Below are 21,598 nucleotides of genomic sequence, written 5' to 3' on the forward strand. Positions count from 1 at the left end.
GGGACGGGACGGGATGAAGCAGCACAGAATGGGGTATGGAGTGGGGCGGGACGGGACGGAGATGAACGGGGGGGGATGGAGAGGAACGGGTCGGGATGGAGCGGGACGGGATGGGATATGGGAGAGATGGGGTATGGGGCGGGACGGGACGGGTTGGAGAGGAACGGCTCGGGATGGAGCGGGACGGAATGGGATGTGGAGCGGGCCGGACCGGGATGGAGGGGGACGGGATAGGATGGAGCGGGCCGAGATGGAGCGGGCTGGGGCTGAGGCGCTGCCCGGGGGCCGCTCCGGGCGATCCGCCGTGGGATGCAGCGGGACCCGCCCGGCGCGATCCCGCTCCCAGCGCCGCACCCGCAGCCATTCCAGCCTAAACAATACCCTGACCTTGGCAAACCAAGAGTGTGTGTCTGTGTGCCTGATCCATGGATCTGCACTGTGTCTGCCTGGTACAATCTGTGCAGGGTGTTGCATTAAACTCCTTGGTTGTTGTCACGATGCCTCACTCAGACTCTCATTTAAGTAACTGCAGAATTCGATGCTTGGTCGTAATAAAGTGGGCAGTGGAATATAAAGACGCTAAATGGGGGAAAAACTGCTTCTGAGGGAGTTCAGGAGCAGCAGCGTGGCCGTGCTGCTGAAAGCAGCAGTGCCAGCTGTCAGGACACAAACGGGGCTTCCCACCTCCACTCAGGGACTTTCCTTTGCAGTTGGAAAATCCCTCTGCTGGCCCACCCCTGTTTGAGGTGGGATTTGTGCCAGTGTAGCTAAATCAGGCCCCACAAGGTTTTATTTGCTTCCTCTGGGCGCGTTCCCTTATCCCAGCCGAACATCTCTGTGCTGGAAGCATCGTGTGCGCCGGGCGTGTTTTCATTCAGTTTGTACAACGGAAGGACAACTCCCTGCTTTTCCCTGTGTCCCGCAGGCCGAGGAGGGAGCATGAACGAGTTCAGGATCCACCACGATGTGAACGAGCTGCTGAGCCTGCTGCGGGTGCACGGCGGGGAGGGCGCCGAGGTCTACATCGACCTGCTGCAGAAGAACCGCACGCCCTACGTCACCACCACCGTGTCGGCCCACAGCGCCAAGGTCAGCACCCCCTCCCGGCTCTCTCTGGGCATAACGGGTCATCCAGCAGGAAAAGAAACCCCCCCCAGGGCGATCTCATCTGGAATCGCAGTTACGGGTGTGAAGCGGGAAGACTGTCGGGAATATCTGTTTGATATCATTACTGATGGTCCGGGTGAGGGGGTCGAGTCCACCATCAGCACATTTGCAGATGTCACCAAGCTGGGGGGGAGTGTCGATCTGCTGGAGGGCAGGAGGGCTCTGCAGAGGGACCTGGACAGGCTGGAGAGTTGGGCTGATTCCAAGGGGATGAGGTTCAACCAGGCCAAGGGCCGGGTCCTGCACTTTGACCACAACAACCCCCGGCAACCCCACAGGCTGGGGACAGAGTGGCTGGAGAGAAAGGGACCGGGGGAGGCTGGTGACAGCAGCTGAATATGAGCCAGAGTGTGCCCAGGTGGCCAAGAAGGTCAATGGATCCTGGCCTGGATCAGGAACAGTGTGGCAGCAGGACCAGGGCAGTGATTCTGCCCCTGGACTGGGCACTGGTGAGGCCACCCCTGGAGTGCTGTGTCCAGTTCTGGGCCCTCAGCTCAGGAAGGACATGGAGGGGCTGGAGAGTGTCCAAAGAAGGGCAGCGAGGCTGGGGAAGGGACTGGAGCACAAGTGCTGTGAGGAGAGGCTGAGGGAGCTGGGGGCACTCAGCCTGGAGAGGAGGAGGCTCAGGGGAGACCTCCTCACTCTCTGCAACTCCCTCATGACCAGGCACACTTTTATGCCCATAATACTGCTTTTTATTGTTGCTTTTAAAAGCCATCCACCGGTCAAGCTTTAAATGCTAGAAAATTGCTAACTCTGTCTGAAAGTTCATATCTATGTAGCCTGAGCTGCATGTTTGCTGTAATTCAATTTAATTTTAGTTGTAATTGATAGTAATGTGGTGTTTTACAGGTAAAAATAGCAGAGTTTACTCGAACTCCTGAAGATTTTTTAAAGAAATACGATGAGCTGAAGTCTAAAAACACAAGGCATCTGGATTCTTTAGTTTATCTGCTGTCAAAACTCACTGAAGACAAAGAGGTTGGTGTTCCCTTTAGAAATGGGTGTTGAACAGTAGCAGCAATGCAATGATTTTGAGCACAGCTGATGGTGAAATCCATAAAAATCAACAAATAACCAGTTGTAGCATTTACTGAGTTATTAAAGCACTACTGAGAATTACACTCCTCTTGATATAATCCGTGGAAAACTGGGACAGAGAGATCTGTGGTCGGATTCAGCACAACAAGCTTATGGTCATATGGCTTTTGCCTTAGTGTGTGCTGTCCAGCACTCACAAAATCTTTTCTCTGTTTTGTGTACGTACAGACACTCCACTATCTGCAACAAAATGCTAAAGAAAGGGCAGAACTCGCAGCAAATGCAGCAACCAGCAGCACCACGAATTTTTCCATCCCCTCATCTACTTCCAAGATCTCCCTGCAGGAGCTCGAGGAGCTGCGGAAGCAGCTGGGCAGTGTCACAGCCAGCTCCAGTGCACAGCAGGTACAGAGCTCTTCCCAAGCTTTGGGCACAAAATCTTCCTTTTTGTTAGTCAGATCAGATTAATTCTTAATAAAAAGTAGCCTTCTTCTATTTCAGTCAGTTAAGGTCAAGTTCTTAAAGGTTAAATTCATAGTTAAACTCTTCCCTGTGAGGGTGGGGAGGCCGTGTTTCCAGTCCCTGGGAGTTTTGTCCAGCCCGTGAAGGCAAGGACCTAAATTTCAGGTTGCAGAGAGAAGGTGATTCATGCCCCATGTGCTTTGTCACCTGTGCCACAAGTGCTGTGCCACCTGCCCTGGGATTACTTGGCACTGTCAGAGAGGTCATTCAGCAATTGGAGTTACTGCTTGGACCAGTTTTGGTCCAGGGATCATCAAGGTGGGAGAAGTGAGGTGTTCCCTTTCAGGCAGCTCTGTCCTTTGTAGCCAAAACTGTGTCAATTCTGCCAGTTAACAAAGTCACACTAGAGCAGGTTGAACTGCAGCAGAGGTGCCCTGCCTCTTGTCAAGAAGAGAATCACAGGATCATAAAAAATCTTGGAAAAGACCTCCAAGACCATCAAGTCCAACCTTGGACCGAATACCACCGTGCCCACTAAACCGTGGCCCCAGGTGCCACATCTGCTCATTTTTGAACACTTCCAGAAGTGGTGACACCACCATTTCCCTGGGGAGCCTGTTTCAATGATTAACCACTCTTTCAGTGAAGAAATTCTTCCTGATATCTAGCCTAAACCTCCCATGGCACAGCTTGAGGCTGTTTCCCCTTGTCCTATCTCTTGTTGCCTGGGAGAAGGGGTCCCTCCCAACCCAAACTTCATATTTCTCCATATACAAGTCCGGTTTCTGTTTGGGGAGTAGAGGAAATTGGGGTCCTTCCAGCAGATCACTCACACAGGGTTTAAGTAGGAAAGTAAATTGAGCCTGTGCATATCCCATTACACACACACATTTGTGGAGTTTAAGAAATGGCCTTTGTAAACCCTGTGTTTGTGCTCTTGGGGCTCTAAATGTTCATGTAGGCTGTGCATCTCACAAGCCTCTCCAGCTGATAATTGGTCTTGCACTCCATTTATTTTAATGTCAGAGACCCAGAGCTGGGGGTGGAACGTCTTTCAGTCTTTAGGAGCTCACTTCCTTCACTGACTCCTACTGAGAGTGAAAAACTCCATCATTTTCTCTGGGGGTGGATTGTCTGGATTGCATTTGGCACTGAGTTCAGAGGTGTTCAGTGCCCCTGGAATAGGATGTTTGTGCTTACTGCTTCTGGAAGGAGTTTGCTGCTTTCCTGTAACCACTGCCTGATGGTTGTGCACGTCCCCATCCTGCTCCCCTGTGTGTGCCCTTGCACCCAGGGTGGTGAGGAGCAGTGTGGGCAGGCATTATTTGATGTATCCCCTGGTGAAAAGGCCAAATGTATTAAAAAAATCACCTCTGCAGCACTGAGACCAATAGACTAAATGGCACTGGCAAACTAAACCCTACACTGTGCTACTGAAACAGCAGCTATTCTACTTTATGTTCTCAAGTCCATCAGTTTGCAGTCAATTTCTGCTTGAAATTAAAAATTTCTTGGCCTTCTGAATGTCTCCTGGGGGTTTGTTTCCCTTCTTTCTCCCTCTCTCTTTTCCCAACAGCCTCTTGAGCTCACACGAAAAATCCTCCGAGAAAAGCAGAACAAGAAGAATTCTGGTCAGCCCATTCCAGTGTTTCCATCCTGGGTGTACGAGAGACCTGCACTTCTCGGGGATTTCTTAATTGGCACCAGTTTAAGCACTGACACAACAGTACCAATAGGTATGTGATACACAGAGAAAATTGCACTGACTTGTAGTGGTTTGTACTCGTTCAGAAGCTGTTCAGATGTTCACGCTCAAGATGAAAGCAAAACCTGGCTCCTTGCACTCTTCAGGTGAAGAGCAGGTTCGAGAAACCCCAAATATTAACCCAAACTTATTTTGTTCACAGTGTTTACCCTGTGCTGAATTCCCACTCCACGGGATCTAATCCTTTTTCTCTCGAGTCACAGCCTCCATAAAATCCAACTGTAGGAGCATCACATCCGTATTCTCAGCTGAAAATGCTGTAGCTGTGCCTGACAGGGGAGTATTCATCAATCCACAGAACTCCTAAGACTGTAACAACCTCCCTGATAGTTGCCTTGTTTCGTGAGATAAGCTTTGCTGTAGTTGGAGCCACTCTGGCTCTGGGAAGTTGTTAATGAGAATGGATCTCCTTGGTTTCAGTATAACTGAGCCCTTCAGGGTGGAAGGATCAGCAGCCTGAGCTGCAGGTGACGTTCTCTTGGCCACAGATGTGGGATGTGTAGCCCTGTCTGCTGGGGTTGCTTTGGGTATGAATGAGCAAAGGATTGTTTTCCAGGAAAGCAAGGTAGATCATCTTGGAGTTGACCCCAGCTCAGTTTTATTTCTCTGCTTCCTGATGTGGCTTTGTGTGATGTCCCTTTGCCCTCTTTGGGGGGGTGTGTCCCTTCCAAGCTTCGGGTACGAGACTGAAATGAGTGAATGATCAGGTTGGCACGTCCTGACTGTGTCCCTTTTCTGTCCTCTCTTTGGAAACAGGTACCTTGCCACTGGCTTCCCAGGAATCCATGATTGTGGAGGACTTGCTGTATGTTCTGATTGGTGTGGATGGGAGGTACATCACAGCACAGCCTCTCGTGGGCAGGCAGAACAGAGCCTTCTCAGTCGATCCCAACTTGGACTTGTCCATCAAGGAGCTGGTGACCAGGATTCTTCCTGTGGCAGCAAGTTACTCTGCTGTCACCAGGTACCCAAGCTGTTTTCTGTCAGAGCAGGAGGTTCTCCTTTGAGCATAAGGAATCTGTCATGCTACAGCTGTTAACTTCCAGGCTTAATTTAAACCCTTGGGGATATGAGATGAGTGACAATTTATTTGGGTTGGTTTTAGCTACATTTGCTTTTGCTGGTTTTTTCCTTTGTTCTGCCAGTTTGCTTTTTCATTCACACACCTTTGTTTTTTTTCCAGACTTGACCTTGTAAATTCAGGCCAAGTGCAATTAGGATCTGTTCAACTATTCTGGTTTGTCTCTTCCCATGAATTTCTCCATGTTTCCTGCTTTGTGCTCTCCTCTGGGCATCCAGGACTAGACAGCCTTTGTGTGATTCTGAGCAGGAGAACCTGCTGTTCTCATAGATACCTTAAGTAATTGTTGAAAGGTCTTGGCATAAGGTGCACCTCCCTAACAGCAGATGTTTGCTGTGCAGTTTCTACATTTGCTTCAGAGTCCCTAAAAGATCAGCAAAGAAAAAAAGAAGCATTTTTAGGATGTGATTCATCCAACCTCTTCTACACATCTCCTTCCAGATGATGTGACTTGTGTTCAGAGGCATCTGTCTCTCTCCACTAACATGTCTGGAGCCATCTAAATCTGGTCAGATGAATCCCTGCTGTGCCATGTGGTGTCAGAATCCAGCACCAGTGCTTTCCCCACGCGTTCCTGCCTCTTGAGATCTTTTCCTGGCCTCTGATCTGTTGCTTATGCAAAGACAATCACCTTGAAAATCCTGCCTCTTTCTTTCTACACAGTGGTTTTGCAAACGATTTTAGTTCCCCTGCAATTGGAGAAGAAACATCTTCCCACAGCTTTCCCTTCTAGGAAGTGTACTAATGTATTCCCCATTCCTACCAGGAAATAGAGGGACTCAAGCTGAAGACCAGTGTGTTTTCCAGCACACTTGTGTTCTTGTACAGTGTCCTGAAGGTAAAATCCCTGAAAATGGTAGAAGTTGCCTTGCCTGAAAGAGTTTCTGTTTTGCTTTTTACAGGTTTATAGAGGAGAAGTCTTCCTTTGAGTATGGACAGGTGAATCATGCTCTGGCTGCTGCCATGAGGACTCTAATCAAGGAATACATGATCCTGATTACCCAGCTGGAACACCTTCAGAGACAGGGACTTCTGTCGCTGCAGAAACTGTGGTTTTATATCCAGCCCACAATGAGGACCCTGGAGATTCTGGCTTCACTTGGTAAACTCCCAAAATACAGTCATTACATTTTGACAGCTTCTGAGAACTGTGCAGAGCAGCACCACAGGCAGGGCATGTCTCATTTTAATTTTCTGTTTTATTAAAGGGGAAAGCCAAGGGGAATTGTACTTGTCAGGGCACTGCTCTGTTTTTGGAGAGCTCTAGGGCCCAACCTACCCTTTGGAGCTGTCAAGAGGCATGTCCATGTCCTTTACCTTCACAGCCCATGCCCTTCCCATCAGCTGTATCCACCACTGCTGTCTCTGCTCAGCTTCTTTCCAGACCCCTCTCCAGCTGTGTGTGGGTGTATAACCACACACTGGTTCCACCAGAAGTGATCCTGGAAGTTCCCAGTCCAGCCCCTTGCTTACAGCTGCAGCAGGTTGCTCAGGGCCACGTCCAGGCAAGCCTGGACAATCCCCCGCCACTCTGGGCCCTTTCCCATGACATCACCACCCTCTTTGTGAACATTTCTTTCTGTTTCTCCAACTGGAATTGCCCTTCTTGTACCCTTTGCCCTTTTGGTATTGTCCAGTCCTGGACTGTGCCATCGCGTGATGTTGTTGGTCACAGATGTGAGAATACTTGTGCATTACTCAGCTCAGAGAATTTATCTGGACCTAAATATTTGTTCAGATTTCCCTAATGACCTCCCTAAATCCTGGTGTTTGAGCCATATGCATGGCAGTGTTGTAGCCAAGGCTTTTAAGATTAGAGGGGTTTGGGGTCACTGGAGTGTGTGTTTCTTCCATCCCCACCTGGAAAGTGGATCTCTACCCGTGGTCCCCTCACAGCATAAGAGGTTTTTGGACTCTAGGCCACAGTGTATCTTGTGTCTGCCTGAGTTCAGTTCTCCTGCCCTGGAGGGTTTTTTAGTCTGGGGACCATTTGGGTTTTTTTTTCAAGACATTTCAGTATGTAAGTGCCTTATATCTACATTTTTAAATTCCAGCTACTTCCGTGGATAAGGGTGAGTGTATGGGAGGATCCACCCTGAGCCTACTCCATGACAAGACTTTCAATTACACAGGGGACAGCCAGGCCCAGGAGCTGTGCCTGTATTTAACCAAGGCAGCCAGTGTGCCTTATTTTGAAATCCTGGAGAAGTGGATATATCGAGGCATCATCAATGATCCCTACAGGTGAAGAACAGTTAAGGGATGAAAACGAAATGCAACAGCTAAGAAACACTGATCTTCTCTGTCAAATCTGCATAGCCTGGGGGCCTGGAACAACACTCCCTGAAGTTTTTTTGGCTTTTGTAGAATCATTTGAAGCATTTCTCTGTGTTTAATAGTTTATGCTGCATTTCAGAATCCAGAGCGGGGGCAGAGCTCAGGTTAAAATAGCTGAAATAATGCCTTAAATTAATGCCTGAATTAATTAAGGCAGACAAAGGCAGCTTCCTCTGCATTGACAACCAGACAATGTTTAAATGTGGTTTGTGAACCCTATAAAATTCTGCTTCTGTTGTAATTGATTGCAGATTAGCAGAGACACTGCCTAATGCTTCTCTTGCTTGAGATACAGACTGATTTCAGCTCTTGACTGGCATGTGTTCTCATGAGACCTTGTTGCTGATAGCCCATATTGCCAGTTTACAGGGGGAAAAAAAGTAATCCTCCTTGTACCACTTCCTGCTTCTAAACCTCTGCTTTCTGTTCAGCGAGTTCATGGTGGAGGAACATGAGCTGCAGAAGGAGAAGATTCAGGAGGACTATAATGACAAGTATTGGGATCAAAGATACACTGTTGTTCAGCAGCAGATTCCCTCATTCCTGCAGAAAATGGCTGACAAAATCCTGAGCACGGGTAGGTGCAGGTGCAGTTGTGATGTGAGAGGAACCTGGAGACATGCCTTTGTGTGAAGGTGACAGAAACATCGTCGGGCCTTGCCAGTTTATGGCGTTGCCCTCTGAATTTGGAGGAATAGAAGGGTCAGATTTAAAAAGAACACCAAATCCTATAAATGAAACAAGGCATGGGAAGGAGTCCAGCAGCAAGGGGAGCTGTCTGTCTCACTGCTGTTTTGTGGGGAGGCTTTTCCAGCTAGGTGGAGCTGGGCAGCTGAGGTCTGGCCACCTGAGTGCTAATTTGGGGGGTTAAATGAAACAAGCAACCTGGTGGCCACCATTGTCCATAAGTACAAACTCCTCTGAAGAGCAGCACCTCATCTGCAAAGTTTCAGGCCATCTGCAGAGATGTTTTGTCGCCACTGGGAAACAAAACCATTCCTCAGTCTCCTTAAATGTGGTACCGGGTGCCTAGTTTAAAATTCTGCGTCATCTTTTGAAAGGTGTGTAAATCCTTCCCAGTAGAACTGGGTGTAAACATTTTGCAGCATGTCTTGAAGGTGATGGTGTGGAAGTTTCCCTGTTGGCTGCACAGTGGGGATGAATATGGGTCATTCTTGCTTTTCTTTTTAGGGAAATATTTAAATGTTGTGAGGGAGTGTGGGCGAGATGTTACCTGCCCTGTGGCCAAGGAGGTCATCTATACTTTGAAAGAGAGAGCCTATGTGGAACAAATAGAAAAAGCATATAACTATGCTAGCAAAGTTCTCCTGGACTTCCTGATGGAGGAGAAAGAGCTGGTGGCTCACCTAAGGTTTGATTTATCTTACTAAATGCATGATAAATAGATTGCTTCTTATAGGGGACACTTTGTAGTTACCCTCTTCTCTTGGGATATTATCAGTTTGTTCTCTCTACTTCTGTTAGAAAGTTTGACCTAAAAAATAAGATTGGGGTTTTTTACCTGAAGAGAGGAAAAAAGAGAAGGCTAAAATCATGGGAATGTTGAGTGGAGAGGATGTCTGGGGGTCTCTGGTCCAAATTCCTTGGAGGGCTGCTGTCAAAACTAGGTCAGGGCTTTGTCTAGCCCAGTTAGATCAGGAGTCTGCATCCACATTGTGTTAAGGCTGTGAGGGTCCTATTTTTGCTCCAAAGCCTGCAGTTATCATGTGTGATCTCTGGCCAGGCTCTGGGTTAATCCTCAGACTCACCTCAGAGCTATCTCCAAGTTCCAGGCCCAGTGCAGTTAACCCTCTCTGGTGCCATGTGAAAATTCAAAGTTTATGCGTCCTATTATAACAATAGTCTGCTGGACTTAAAAAAAAATCTGCACAGATACTTGTTCACTGAGAGGAGTTCAAGATTCTGCTCTGAATTGGTTGCTTCCCCTCTGCAGGATGTGCACACCATGGAGATTTGGGATTTGTTCAGGATAGCAGGAGCCTGTGCCCAGCAATGTGTTGCATACATAGGGTTTTTTTTCTGAGCTGCATTTTTTGAGGTAGAAAAAGAACAGCAGCAGCCCTGATCTGACTGCACAAAAGTGTTCTGACTGAGGGGGTAGGGAGGGGGAGATATCCATAAAAGACTAGTCTTCAAATTGGTTATTTTTGGCTGTGTGTTCTCTAGGAAGAGGAACATTCTGTGATCCAACCCATCGGCCTGGTTGAATCGATTGCTTTTGTTCCTTTGGGTTTGATATGGATTAACCTGGGCTTAAAAAAAAAATAATCAGTTGTCCCTTCATTTTCTTGAGCAGATCTATAAAACACTATTTCCTGATGGATCAAGGGGACTTTTTTGTTCACTTCATGGACCTCACAGAAGAGGAGCTTAAGAAGCCCGTAGACGACATCATAACTACGAGGCTGGAGGCCCTGCTGGAATTAGCCCTGAGGATGAGCACAGCCAACACAGACCCTTTCAAGGATGATTTAAAGGTAAGAATGGATGGAAGCAGAATTTAGCAAGAAGGCCCTGCCGTGATTTGGGAAGATCTGTGCTGCTTCCCAGGTTGGTGTGGTGACTGGGGTGTCACCCGGATCACGTGCACTCTGTACGTGCTACACGGTGGTTGTGAATAACCTGTGGGTTCATTTTTTTTCCTGCTCTTCCTTTACAGATTGAGTTGATGCCCCATGACCTCATCACGCAGCTCTTGAGAGTGCTGGCCATAGAAACCAAGCAGGAGAAGGCCATCATCAGTGCAGACCCCACAGAGCTCACCCTCAGCGGCCTGGAAGCATTTTCCTTTGACTACATCGTTAAGTGGCCTCTGTCCCTTATCATAAACAGGTAAGGTGACCATCCATTGAAGGAAACAAAGGCATGGGGTTGAAGCACGTTTTCACATGGCAGATGCTGGAAATCCTGTCTATTTAAAGTGGTGTTATAAGTTGCTGATGAGTGAGGAATGCTTTGGGGTTGCTGAGCCCTGCTTCTCTCATTTGTGTACTGTGCATAATGGGCTGTCTCTTCAGTAGAGCCCCGTGTCTGAGGCATGCTTGGGAAGTCAGATCTTCATTTGAAGTGGTGGGAAGACGTAGATCAGAGAATCATGGAATGGTTTGAGTTGGAAGGGATCCTAAAGCTCATCATGTTCCACCCCCTGCCGTGGGCAGGGACACCTTCCTCTACCCCAGGTTGCTCCAAGCCCCATCCAATGTGGCCTTAGACACTTCCAGGGCAACCTGTGCCAGGGCCTCCCCACCCTCACAGGGAACAATTTCTTCCCAGTATCCCATCTAAACCTCCTCTCTTTCATTTTGAAGCCATTCCCCCTTGTCCTGGCACTCCAGGCCCTTGTAAAAAGTCTCTCTCCATGTTTCCTGCAGGTTCCCTTCAGGCCCTGGAAAGCCACAATTAGGTCACCCCAAAGCTTCTCTTCTCCAGGCTGAACAGTCCCAGTTCTCTTAGGGATGCTTTCCCAGCCTGGTCCTTGGTTTCACCTGTGACTGGTCACCCAGATTTCACGTGCCCTTGGCTTTCTGAAGTATCTTCCTTGAGAATATGAACTCTCAAAAGGGGGTTTCCATGCAAGAACCAAACATTCCTCAAACCTGGAGAGCAGAAGAAAAATGCACTTTCTGGTATCCCTTGGTTGCAAACTGGAGGGGTACAGGCTGCTGGTAGGGGATTGATAGCAAACTATTTTGCATTTAATGGAGTTGTGAGGGAACGGTTCGTTTCTCCACAGGGATATGCCTCTTGTTTGCCTGGAGAAACCCTGGCAGACCCATTGCTGTGGGACAAGCAGCGTTGCATGAACAGGGTGAGGTGACAGATGTCGAATTGCTAAATGCCAACAACGAATTGGTCCCTTAATTTCCCCTCTGAAAATTCAGCGGGATCGCTTTTTCTAGCGACGTGATGCTTTGGGAATTGCATCCCTTTCTTTCCAGTGGAGTGTGTTAGCTCTGATGGGAGCTGTGGAAGTGAAAATAGGATTTGGTGAGGTTTCCTGAACTGTACTGACTGGAGCTGTGCTGACACCTACGCTCAAGTGTCTGAGCACAGACCCGAATCCAGTCCCTGGAGCTATAAATAAGCAGCCCCATCTGCTTGTGACAGTGCATTGCTGCTGGGGTAATGCTGCCTGTAGCTTGGTTACCGCTTTTTCTCCCTTTCTGTGGAAAATCCTGGTGAATTATTGGGTGATCACAGCAGCCTTAGCACAGTGGGTACAAGACCACGGGCTTTCAGCCCTCACTCCCCCTCTGTGAGTGACCTCTGTGCGTGGAGCTCAAGGGGGCTGAAGGAGGCTGGTGATGTACCCACTGGCAGGAAATACGGAGGAGGGACTCCTTGGGGAGAAATTCTTTGGGATGGTTACAAATGTGGTTCTTTTTCCCTTTGGTTCAGGTTGTTTCAGTGCGATTTGTGTGCGTCTGAAGGCGTGAGGAACATATTGTGTAGAGTCTCTTTACCTTTGAGCAGCCTCAGCCTTCACAGCTTAGTCTGTCAATCAGGAGCTGGATGGGTTTCTCCTTTCTTTCCAGGAAAGCACTGACAAGGTACCAGATGCTTTTCAGACACATGTTCTATTGCAAACATGTGGAAAGGCAGTTGTGCAACGTGTGGATCAGCAATAAGACAGCCAAGCAATTCTCCCTGCATTCAGCTAAGTGGTATGGCCTTTTTCTTTTTTTTTCAGCTGGGTCAGTTTTGGGTTTCCTTCTTGCTGTTTAGGTACATCATGACATGGCTCACATAATATTGACATGAAAAAGATCCTTACAAGTGTTTTACAGACTGGGAGAGCTCAAATTATAACATTTTAGGTTTCACTCAATAGTTACACTAGTAAAATTGCTTTAATATTTAATATTAAAATTTTATTTGAATGTAGGCAAATATTCAAAGTCATTGTCCATTCTACAACAGGTTCAAAACTCTGACTCTATTAACTGAGGGAAAACCATTGGGATACGTGGAAAATAATCAGAGATGGTTTGCATTGGCTTTATAATCCCTCTCACACTGCAGCAGGGAATTTGCTAGGACAGAAATATTTAGCTCTGCTTCGCTGTGCAAGCCTGGTGATAGTTCTTGGTGGCATTTGCTAGCTCTGAGCTGTGTGGGTGTGATTTCTCCCCTAGGTTTGCTGGTGCTTTCACACTGCGGCAGCGGATGCTGAATTTTGTGCAGAATATCCAGTATTACATGATGTTTGAAGTGATGGAGCCAACATGGCACATTCTTGAGAAGAACCTGAAGTTGGTGAGTGTGGGTGCTGGAGGGAAGTTGGAATGGAGGTCTTAGCAAATTTAATATAGGGAAAAAAATACCTGATCTCAGTTACTGCAGGAGTCTGTTGGTTTTGTTGGAGGCACTTGTAGTGCTGCTGTTCTGCATCACCTTTCTGCTTCATCAGTCATAAACCCCTTCCCTGTGCTGCATCCTCCTGTCTGCCCAGCTCACACCCTGCACCCTCTTATGTAAGGGCTGTTCTGCTGAACATTCCCATACACAGAAGAAAGAGAACTGTGGAAAAGGAAGAAGGATGCAGAGTGCAAAGATCATAAACCAGTCCAAACATCTCCAGCTGATTCTTTGGCTGACTTACAGTGCTCTTAAAAATGGAATCTGTGCTTTCTCTTCCATGCAGCTGCCAAGAACTGGGATGCTAGGACTGTCCAGTATTAAACAGGGCCTTCCTGATTCAGGTGGCTATTCCACATGTCTGTTCCCACTGCAGGTGGGCAAGGCTGGAGCACTTCTCCACTGCAGTGTGATCTGGGAGAGGCTAAGCTCACTTCCCTGTTGAGCTGAGCTCACTTATGCCTATTGAGAGGGGATCTGGGCAAGGCATCATTTGGGTTCCTTTCACAGAGATGTGATGTCCTGAGCTGTGGGATTTTCCAGATGTGTTACAGAATATTTCAGGTTCACTGCTCTGAGTAACTTCCCCAGAAGTTCATTAACAAAAAAATGCAAGAATCAGGTTTTATCTCATGAGGGACATGCAAGATGCCTTTATTGTATCTTGGAGAAGAACACATGCCCAGCTCATGTCCCACCTGCCTGTCTGAAACCAGGAATGAGAAGTTGTTCTGAGCTTCAGGACATCCCATAATTGTACAGAGTGAGAGGGGGATTTTAATCTATCATTTAAAACTCAGGACTGAAACAGCCCATTGAAGTAGCAGAGCTGGACAAAAATCTTACAGAATCCTTGCAGCACTGCATGTCCCAGTTCCTTATTGGCTCCTGAAGCACATTTCTGAATAACCTGTATGTTTAAAGCCTTATATGTTTATTGACATTTAAGGTTCTTTGATTTGTTTTTCTCTTTTCCACTTATTTTCCCTGAGATTGTGAAGGTGGGAGTGGGCATGACAGGCACATTTAAAAGCAAAGGAAGTGCATGTTCATAAAGCAGATAACTCCGTCCTTTCCAGTGGAGGGTTTGGGTGATTAAGGAAAGCATAATTTGGTTGAGGAGGTGATGTGACAAATCAAAGGTTAAAAGCCTTTGAAGGCAGTAATGCAGATTCAGTCTCCATCTCAGGATGTTTCTGGAAGGTACATGAGGAGTTTCTCACCAGCATGGCTGAGAGATCCCTGTCAGGGCAGGGTGCTGGGGTACAGCTCTGGGAGAGTGCAGCACATCAACCCTGGTTTGGTTTGTCACTGCTGTCCTGTCCTGTCACAGGCATCCAACATTGACGACGTCCTGAGCCACCACACGAGCTTCCTGGACAACTGCCTGAAGGACTGCATGCTGACCAACCCAGAGCTGCTCAAGATCTTCTCCAAGCTGATGTCTGTCTGTGTCATGTTCACAAACTGCATGCAGGTGTGTACAGCCCTGCCAGCTGCTCTGGGTGCCAGCCAGCTGGGACAGTCCCTTTTGCCAGCCCCTCCTGTGCTCAGCCTCTGTGGACGAGCCTCAGTTCTCTCTGTCAGCAGGCTTTGGAGCCTGATGGCTCACACCCTCTCCCAAGTGGTTTCTGTGGCCTCTTGCTCCACAAAATTCCCTGTGCTCTCCTTTTTCCATGTTGAGATCATGTGAGTGGAATTCCCTCTCTCCAGCCAGTCCTGCAGCAGAACTTGGGGTGTAAGTTGTAGGGCTCTGTAGAGGCATTCTTTTCAGGGTCAGGTGGTTGGACTGATGGAGACTGGGCACATTCTGGCCAGCACCAGGGAGCCCATGGCTTTAAAAACGCCCACCTTCCTCTGGGTTTAGGGGGATCTGTGTGTCACCATCATGAACTGAGCCTCAGAGCTGGCTTTCCTGGGAGTCCAGCAGCCGCAGGGCGAGCAGAGCTGAGCCTCCTGCTTTGCCACGGTGGAAAGAAGGGGCTGTAACCATTTCCCCACCCCTGTGCCCTTGCCAGAGGTTCACCCAGAGCATGAAGCTGGACAGTGAGCTGGAGAGGCTCACCCTGGAGCACGGCACCATGCTGGGCCCCCCCACGGAGGAGGAGCGCGCCGAGGAGGCTGCCAAGAAGAAGCTGACCAACAAGGTGGGACACGGGGAGGGGTGGCCGGGCCCTTCCCTCTGCCTGGGGGGCAGGCTGGTCGGGACAGTGCCCCAGCTCCTGCAGACAGACCTTCCTAGTTCCCAGAGCACCCCAAAAGCACAGTCTCTGTGGAGTTGTGGGCGGTGCTGGAGCACTGGTGGTGGTCTCAAAGTCTGCTTTGAAGGCCCTGTCTCCCACAGCAGTCCCTGCTCTGTTTTTTAGGTTCTTAGTTGTATTTTCACTGTGCAGTGGGTACCCCCAGCGAGGCTTTCTGCAGCACTAGAGCTCTCTGATTTCCAGAGCTCTGCTGGGGTGTGAGGTGGGCTCTTGGCAGCCCATTGCCTTCATACCTGGGATATTTGTCTTGTCCATGTTTCTGTCCCTGGATGCACAGAGGATGTGCTTGGTGTGCTCTGCAGCCTGTCTTGGGCAGCACACAATTTCTGCTTAATGTCTTTTCCCCCTGCTTAAAAATAAACAGTGGCAGCATATATATAACTCTACTGGGTCTGTTTGTGGATAACTCTACTGGGATCTGCTCCAGGGTTCTCCCAGGCTGGGCACAGCAAGGATTTTAACTACTAAGAACTCTGCAACTGTCTTGGAAGTGTCATGGCAGTAATTCTGAGCAGGTTAGGAAAAGGAGGGAATAATTGTATGTCCTTGGCAAGGGCAGATCAGCAAACACATGGGGCCACTCTGCCTTTGTCTCTGCAGCTTTTAGCAGAGCATGCTGACAACCTCCACCTCACATCTGGCTTTGAAGCCACCATCAACAAGTTTGACAGCAATTTCTCCACACACCTGCTGGACCTGCTGGACAAACTGAGCGTTTACAGCACCAATGACTGTGAGCACAGCATGCTCAACATCATCTACAGGTGAGCCAGTCCTTTTCTGTCTGTAACTTCCCCTCCTGTGGGGCCCAAATTCAGCTCAGGAATTGCTGATTATAACTGTGCATCAATGAAAACACTGGAAGCACAAGAAATATATATATTTGGGAGCTCTGAGCAGCCTGGTTTAGTGGAAGGTGTCCCTGCCCCTGGCAGAGGGTTGGAAACAGATGAGCTTTAAGGTCCCTTCCAACCCAGTCCATTCTATCATACAATGCTTTGAATTTCAACCTAAAGCTTGGAAAAAAAAAAAAAAACCAAAACACATTCCTTTGAATTATGTGAAATTTGTTTATTAATATTGTAAATGTAGTGTAAGTTTTCCTGGGGATTGTCTCACTCTGGAGACAGTGGATACTCTGATTCCTGAATACAGCATGAGTATCCTGTGATGAGAAAGCTGTGCAGGGGTTTGGTCATAAAGTGGCTGGTTTAAGTTCACATACTGCATTTCTTTCAATAAGCAGCCTCTTGGAAATCAGAATTCCTCTGGAAATACCTAAAAGTCAGGTACATAAGATATGAGAGAGAGAGAGAGAGAGAGGAGATGGAGGTTTTGCTGCTGGGTTTATAACCTGCGTATTTTCAATAAAATTACCATGGAAGTTCTGTTCACTGCCCATCTTTTATGGCTGGCTGATAACCCTCACACCTCTGCTGAGATGTGCTACCCCTGAAAGCAGAGAGAGAAAAGGTTTCAGCAGTGGTTTTTTCAGGAGGTTGTTGTCCCCTCCTCATGCCTTTGTCCTTTTCTAACAGCATCTGGCAGGGCTGTCGAGGGATCCTGGTACTGACCTTTGCAAACACTGTTTGGTGAAGTATTCCCATGGGAAACTGCTCTTCCAGTTGTCCTTTTCTTCTGAGAACTTCTTGTGCAGCCAACTCCCACACAGTCACACAGCCCCTGGCCTCCTGCTCGAGCTGAGAGGTGTTGCCATGGCTGAGGCCAAGGCTGAGCACTAGACCCTGTCATCACTGTTACCTTGGTGCTTCCAGGAGCAGAGTCCAGCCCCCCAGCTCCCACAGCACTGCAGAGAATGTCTTGGCTTCTTCCTTGTAGGATTGTATTCCTTATTTAAGGATACTCACAGGCATCTGAAAGGAAATGCAGTGCCACAGGGCTGCTTGGTGCTCTGAGCTCTCCCACTTCCACCCCCCTGTCAGGGTAGGAGCTTCCCAGCTCCAGAGCTGCCCCTGTGGGTGGATGCTGAGTCCCTGAAATGGGAACTTAGGGCTTCTCCACGGCCCTAAAAACTCTGCTTCACTCTGTCTCTGAAGTGACCAGACTCAGAGGTTTCCTCCTCATCTTGGAAATTGTTCAAAGATTTCCAGGATTTCCAAGACTTGTTTTTTGTGGCCGTGAGTGCAGGCCCCAGCTGCAGAAGTGATTGCTGTTCCTTTCAGTTCTAGCCAGCACAGCCAAGTCTCTTCAGATCCTTTTGGGAGGTGCAGGTGCAGCTTATCAAGGCTTTCCCAACATTTTATATCATCCCTCATCTGCCTGGGCATCCTTGCTCATCATCATCAGGCTGTTGTAGGTCACAGGCAGGATCCATCTGTAGGAAAGGGCCGAAGGGATTAAGCTCTCACTCTTCCCTGGCTGCCATCACTCCTGGGTGTCACAGGACCATCCAGAGCTGGGCTGGATTCAGGGGTGGGGACCACAAGCAGTTGAGTCATCCAGGCAAGAACATTTCCTCCTCCTCAGTGCTCCAGCTCTGCCTCCTTCTTCAGCCAGCACTTGCATTTTCATCGTTTCCAGAACAAGTTCTGACAGACAGGCTCGCTCGTGGTGCTCCATCCAGGAGACCTTAGTGGCAACTCCTTCCATGATCCAGCTGCTCAGGGTGCACAGGGCATGGCCAACACAGTGCTGGAGACCAAATGACCTGCCCTAGTCACAAAAGAGCCTCGTGTCAGCACCACACACCTGCCAGAGGGGTGGGACAGGCTGGTGCTGCACTGTGGAGCCTGGCTCTGTGCCCTGGCCGTGCTGCCATGGCCAGGGACTGTCCTCCACCTTTGTGTCTCACAGCCCACACTCAGGTGGCTCACGGGTGACTCCTGAGCTGGGAAACCTCTGGAGCCAGTTCTTCCAAATATGGAGAGGTTGGGTTTTGCAAGCAGTACTTCCTGCTTCAGGGAAAAGGAGAAGTGTGGTGGTTCAGGGGGTTCTGAGGGAACCAAGTGCTGTTACCAAGTGGGTTACATTGACAACATGACGTGAGCTGCATCCAGTGGCTCAGAAGAAGGTCTGAGTCCTTTGCCCCCATTATTTCAATGCCCCGGTTCCATTGAGGAAATACTGAGTCTGTGCCATCAGCACTGTCATCACTATCAAGTCCCCCCCCATCCCAGTTTGGACTGTCTGGAACCACTTGAGTCTTCACCAAGACGTTGGAGGCAGCTGGACCTCTCCTGACAGACATTTCCTTGGTGGAAATGGTGGATGTTAACAGGCCGTGGGACATGGGACGTGTCTTCCCATCCCTACAGGCTGCTCAGGAGCGATTTCAGGAGTGGAAGCCCCACGGTGGATGCCCAGGGGTGACATTCAGCTCTCGTTGAGCCTGTGGGGATTGTTGGCTCCAGGCCTGGGCTCTATGGCAACAGGAACCCGAGAACCGGAGCGGAGACGGTTGCCATCTGAAGTAACATATTTGACAAAGAGATGGAAGAGTTTATAAGACATACTAGGTTTTTTTTTATAAATTATAACCTTTTTATAGGAGTGCTTTTCGAGGGTGATGGTCAGCATTTCAGGTAGATAACAGAATAGCCCTTTATTCACAATTGTGGTACTTGCTCATCATTTATTTGATCCTAGTTGATGTTTATTCAGTTTATAGTACTGAGTAACTGAGGCACAACTGTTGATTTTGTTTGTGGCCTCAGACAACAGATGATGGAGATCCAGAGGGTTTCCCTAAGAGCTCACAGGTGACTTGCAGATCTCTGGTGTGCCCAAGTCCTGCTCAGGTGCCTCACAGAATCATAGAATATCCAGAGCTGGAAGGGACCCCCAAGGATCATCCAGTCCAGCTCCTGGCCCTGCACAGGACACCCCAACAATTCCATCCTGTCCCTGAGAGCACTGTCCAAACCCTCCTGGAGCTCTGGCAGCCTTGGGGCTGTGCCCACTGCCCTGGGGAGCCTGGTCAGTGCCAACCACCCTCTGGGGGAAGAACCTTTTCCTGAGATCCAACCTGACCCTGCCCTGGCACAGCTCCAGGTGTTCCATGGCTCCAGCAGCAGCAGTGCTGACAGAGGGTTGGCAACTGCAGGAACTCTCCAGTTACTCCTTCACATCCCAGGGGTGAAAGGGAGAAGAATTGGAGCACAGGGGGCTTTGTCAGAAGGGTTAAGTCCACATTCTTAGAAATCTTACCATCAGTGCGGTTTTCAGACATCCTTCCTTCACCAGTTTGGAGGAAGCTGAGCTCAGAGTAAGTCACTGGGACGTGAAGTGATGCAAACCCCAGTTCCAGCTACAAAGGAAGAAACTGCAGTGCAAGCAGGTTTTGAGGCAGCACCACGCAAATTCTTAACAAATAGTTATCACAGATCATTAAAACCTGGAAACAGCTGAAAGGGAAGCCAAGAAAAATCTACAATTCACCAATAAAACAGCTTTAGAAATGGAGCAGGTCCTCAAAGCAGTGATGTAGCTGAGTCCTGACCTTATGTTTGAATCAAAACTTGGTCAGTACACTCACCTCAGTGCCAGGTTTCCCTGGTACAATTCCTGAAGGACGAAAGCAATGTAAGCTTTTCAACCAGGAGAGAGCAACAGATAAATTCCATCTGTCGAGGCTCTGTTTTCTGCAGGCACCAAAAAATGTCAAGGAACAATTTGTTGCCATTTGTGTGAGGTTGTTAAGCAACATGAAACTCAAATATTGTGCCCATTCAGTTGGTTTTGGAGCAACCTAATTTGAGAAATGGAGAGAGTAACTTTGGTGTGATTCACAGGCTTGCACTGATTCAGTGTCCCAGGGCACACGAGGGTAAGAGCTGCACGTGCCGTGGTTGGTTTGGGATCTGCCTTGGGAAGGTCACAGCAGGTGCGGGGCTGGGTGGTTCTGTGGCATCTCTTAGGATTATAGAGACAGGATTACAGTATCCCTGATGTTGCCTGTTTTGGAGAGGTGTTTACAAGTATCAGCAGCACTTGGTGTTTGTAGCGGAGAACCTCCCGACCTCTTGCTCGTCTTGGTGAATCGTGGATCTGTGTGAAGCGTCCCAGTGTTAGCAAGGAGGTGGTGGGGATGGAAACCACAGCATTATGTGGTGGTTACAGGGAATAATACGTGGATTTCCTGTGGGAATTAGTACCAGAGTTCAGTGGTGGTGGAGTCTGGTCTTGATTTGGCACTGACCAGGCTCCCCAGGGCAGTGGGCACGGCCCCAAGGCTGCCAGAGCTCCAGGAGTGTTTGGACAATTCCCTCAGGGACAGGGTGGGATTGTTGGGGTGTCCTGGGCAGGGCCAGGAGCTGGACTGGATGATCCTTGGGGGTCCCTTCCCACTCAGATATTCTGTGACTCTGGTGTTAAGGGGAGGTGGGAAGTGGCCGGGAAGGCGCTGGGACTGAGGAGCCCTCACTCCGCCCCTTGTCCCCAGGTGACACTGCAGCAGTGTTGGGAGGTCGAGCTGCAGCTCCAGAGAGGGGCTGGGAGCGTTTGTTCCTTCCCGATGTGTTTGGGATGTAAAGCACAGGTGACACTGAGCCTGTTGTCGAGGGACAGGCACACCAGAGGTGTCACCAGCACCTGCAGCTCAGCACACACGTCCCACCTCGCTCGGACCCACCCGGCACGGGCAGGGCAGGCGAGGCCGGGGCTCGCTGCGGGGGCCCCGGGGAGGTTCCTCCACAGCGTCCCCCACCTCCGGTGTATTCTGTCTCCCAGGTTGGACTTCAACGGGTTCTACACGGAGCGCCTGGAGCACATGTCGGCCGAGCGCAGCCAGAAGGCAGCGCCGCTGCTGCCCCGCCTGGCCGTGCCCGCCCAGTGAGCCGGGACCTCCCTCCGCATCCACAGGGGGAGCTGGAAACCAGCCGAGGGCTGTCCCGGAGACACGGGGGAACGTTCAGTCTCCTGAGATGTGTGTAGTGAAACTTGTTCTTCCGACAGGCTTTTTGTTAAGTCGTCTTTTTTTTTTTTTTTTTACTGTGTTGTATAATGACGTGTCTGTGTATTGTAAAATAAATTAAACAACAACAACAAAAAATCAGAGTTATTTTGTCTGTAAACAGGGTGCAAGTTTTTGTGGCTGCCCCATCCCTGGAAGTGTCCAAGGCCAGGTTGGACGGGGCTTGGAGCAAC

The 21,598-nt window shown here is 49.1% G+C and overlaps 1 protein-coding gene and 1 long non-coding RNA gene across 2 annotated transcripts; one reads left to right on the plus strand and one right to left on the minus strand.

Annotated features, from left to right (window-relative positions):
- Positions 1-247: 247 nt before the first annotated feature.
- On the plus strand, positions 248-21,471 carry TUBGCP2 (tubulin gamma complex associated protein 2). Its single transcript, XM_027711045.2, has 18 exons — positions 248-449; positions 926-1,089; positions 2,020-2,148; positions 2,437-2,613; positions 4,247-4,406; positions 5,192-5,399; positions 6,419-6,618; positions 7,571-7,760; positions 8,285-8,430; positions 9,045-9,225; positions 10,171-10,351; positions 10,534-10,706; positions 12,410-12,538; positions 13,010-13,130; positions 14,566-14,709; positions 15,251-15,379; positions 16,094-16,257; positions 21,182-21,471. Exons 1-18 carry the CDS (start codon positions 251-253, stop codon positions 21,285-21,287), a joined length of 2,901 nt encoding a protein of 966 aa, XP_027566846.2. The 5' UTR covers positions 248-250; the 3' UTR covers positions 21,288-21,471.
- LOC120324174 lies at positions 16,562-20,685 on the minus strand. Its single transcript, XR_005565239.1, has 3 exons — positions 20,608-20,685; positions 19,661-20,500; positions 16,562-18,918 (listed from the first exon to the last, which is right to left on the minus strand). It is a non-coding gene; the product is annotated as an uncharacterized LOC120324174 (long non-coding RNA).
- Positions 21,472-21,598: the final 127 nt, after the last annotated feature.

Source organism: Pipra filicauda, unplaced genomic scaffold, assembly GCF_003945595.2.
Source record: "Pipra filicauda isolate LSUMZ 115617 unplaced genomic scaffold, ASM394559v2 scaffold449_size645428_pilon, whole genome shotgun sequence".
In the NCBI taxonomy this organism is placed as follows: Eukaryota; Metazoa; Chordata; class Aves; order Passeriformes; family Pipridae; genus Pipra; species Pipra filicauda.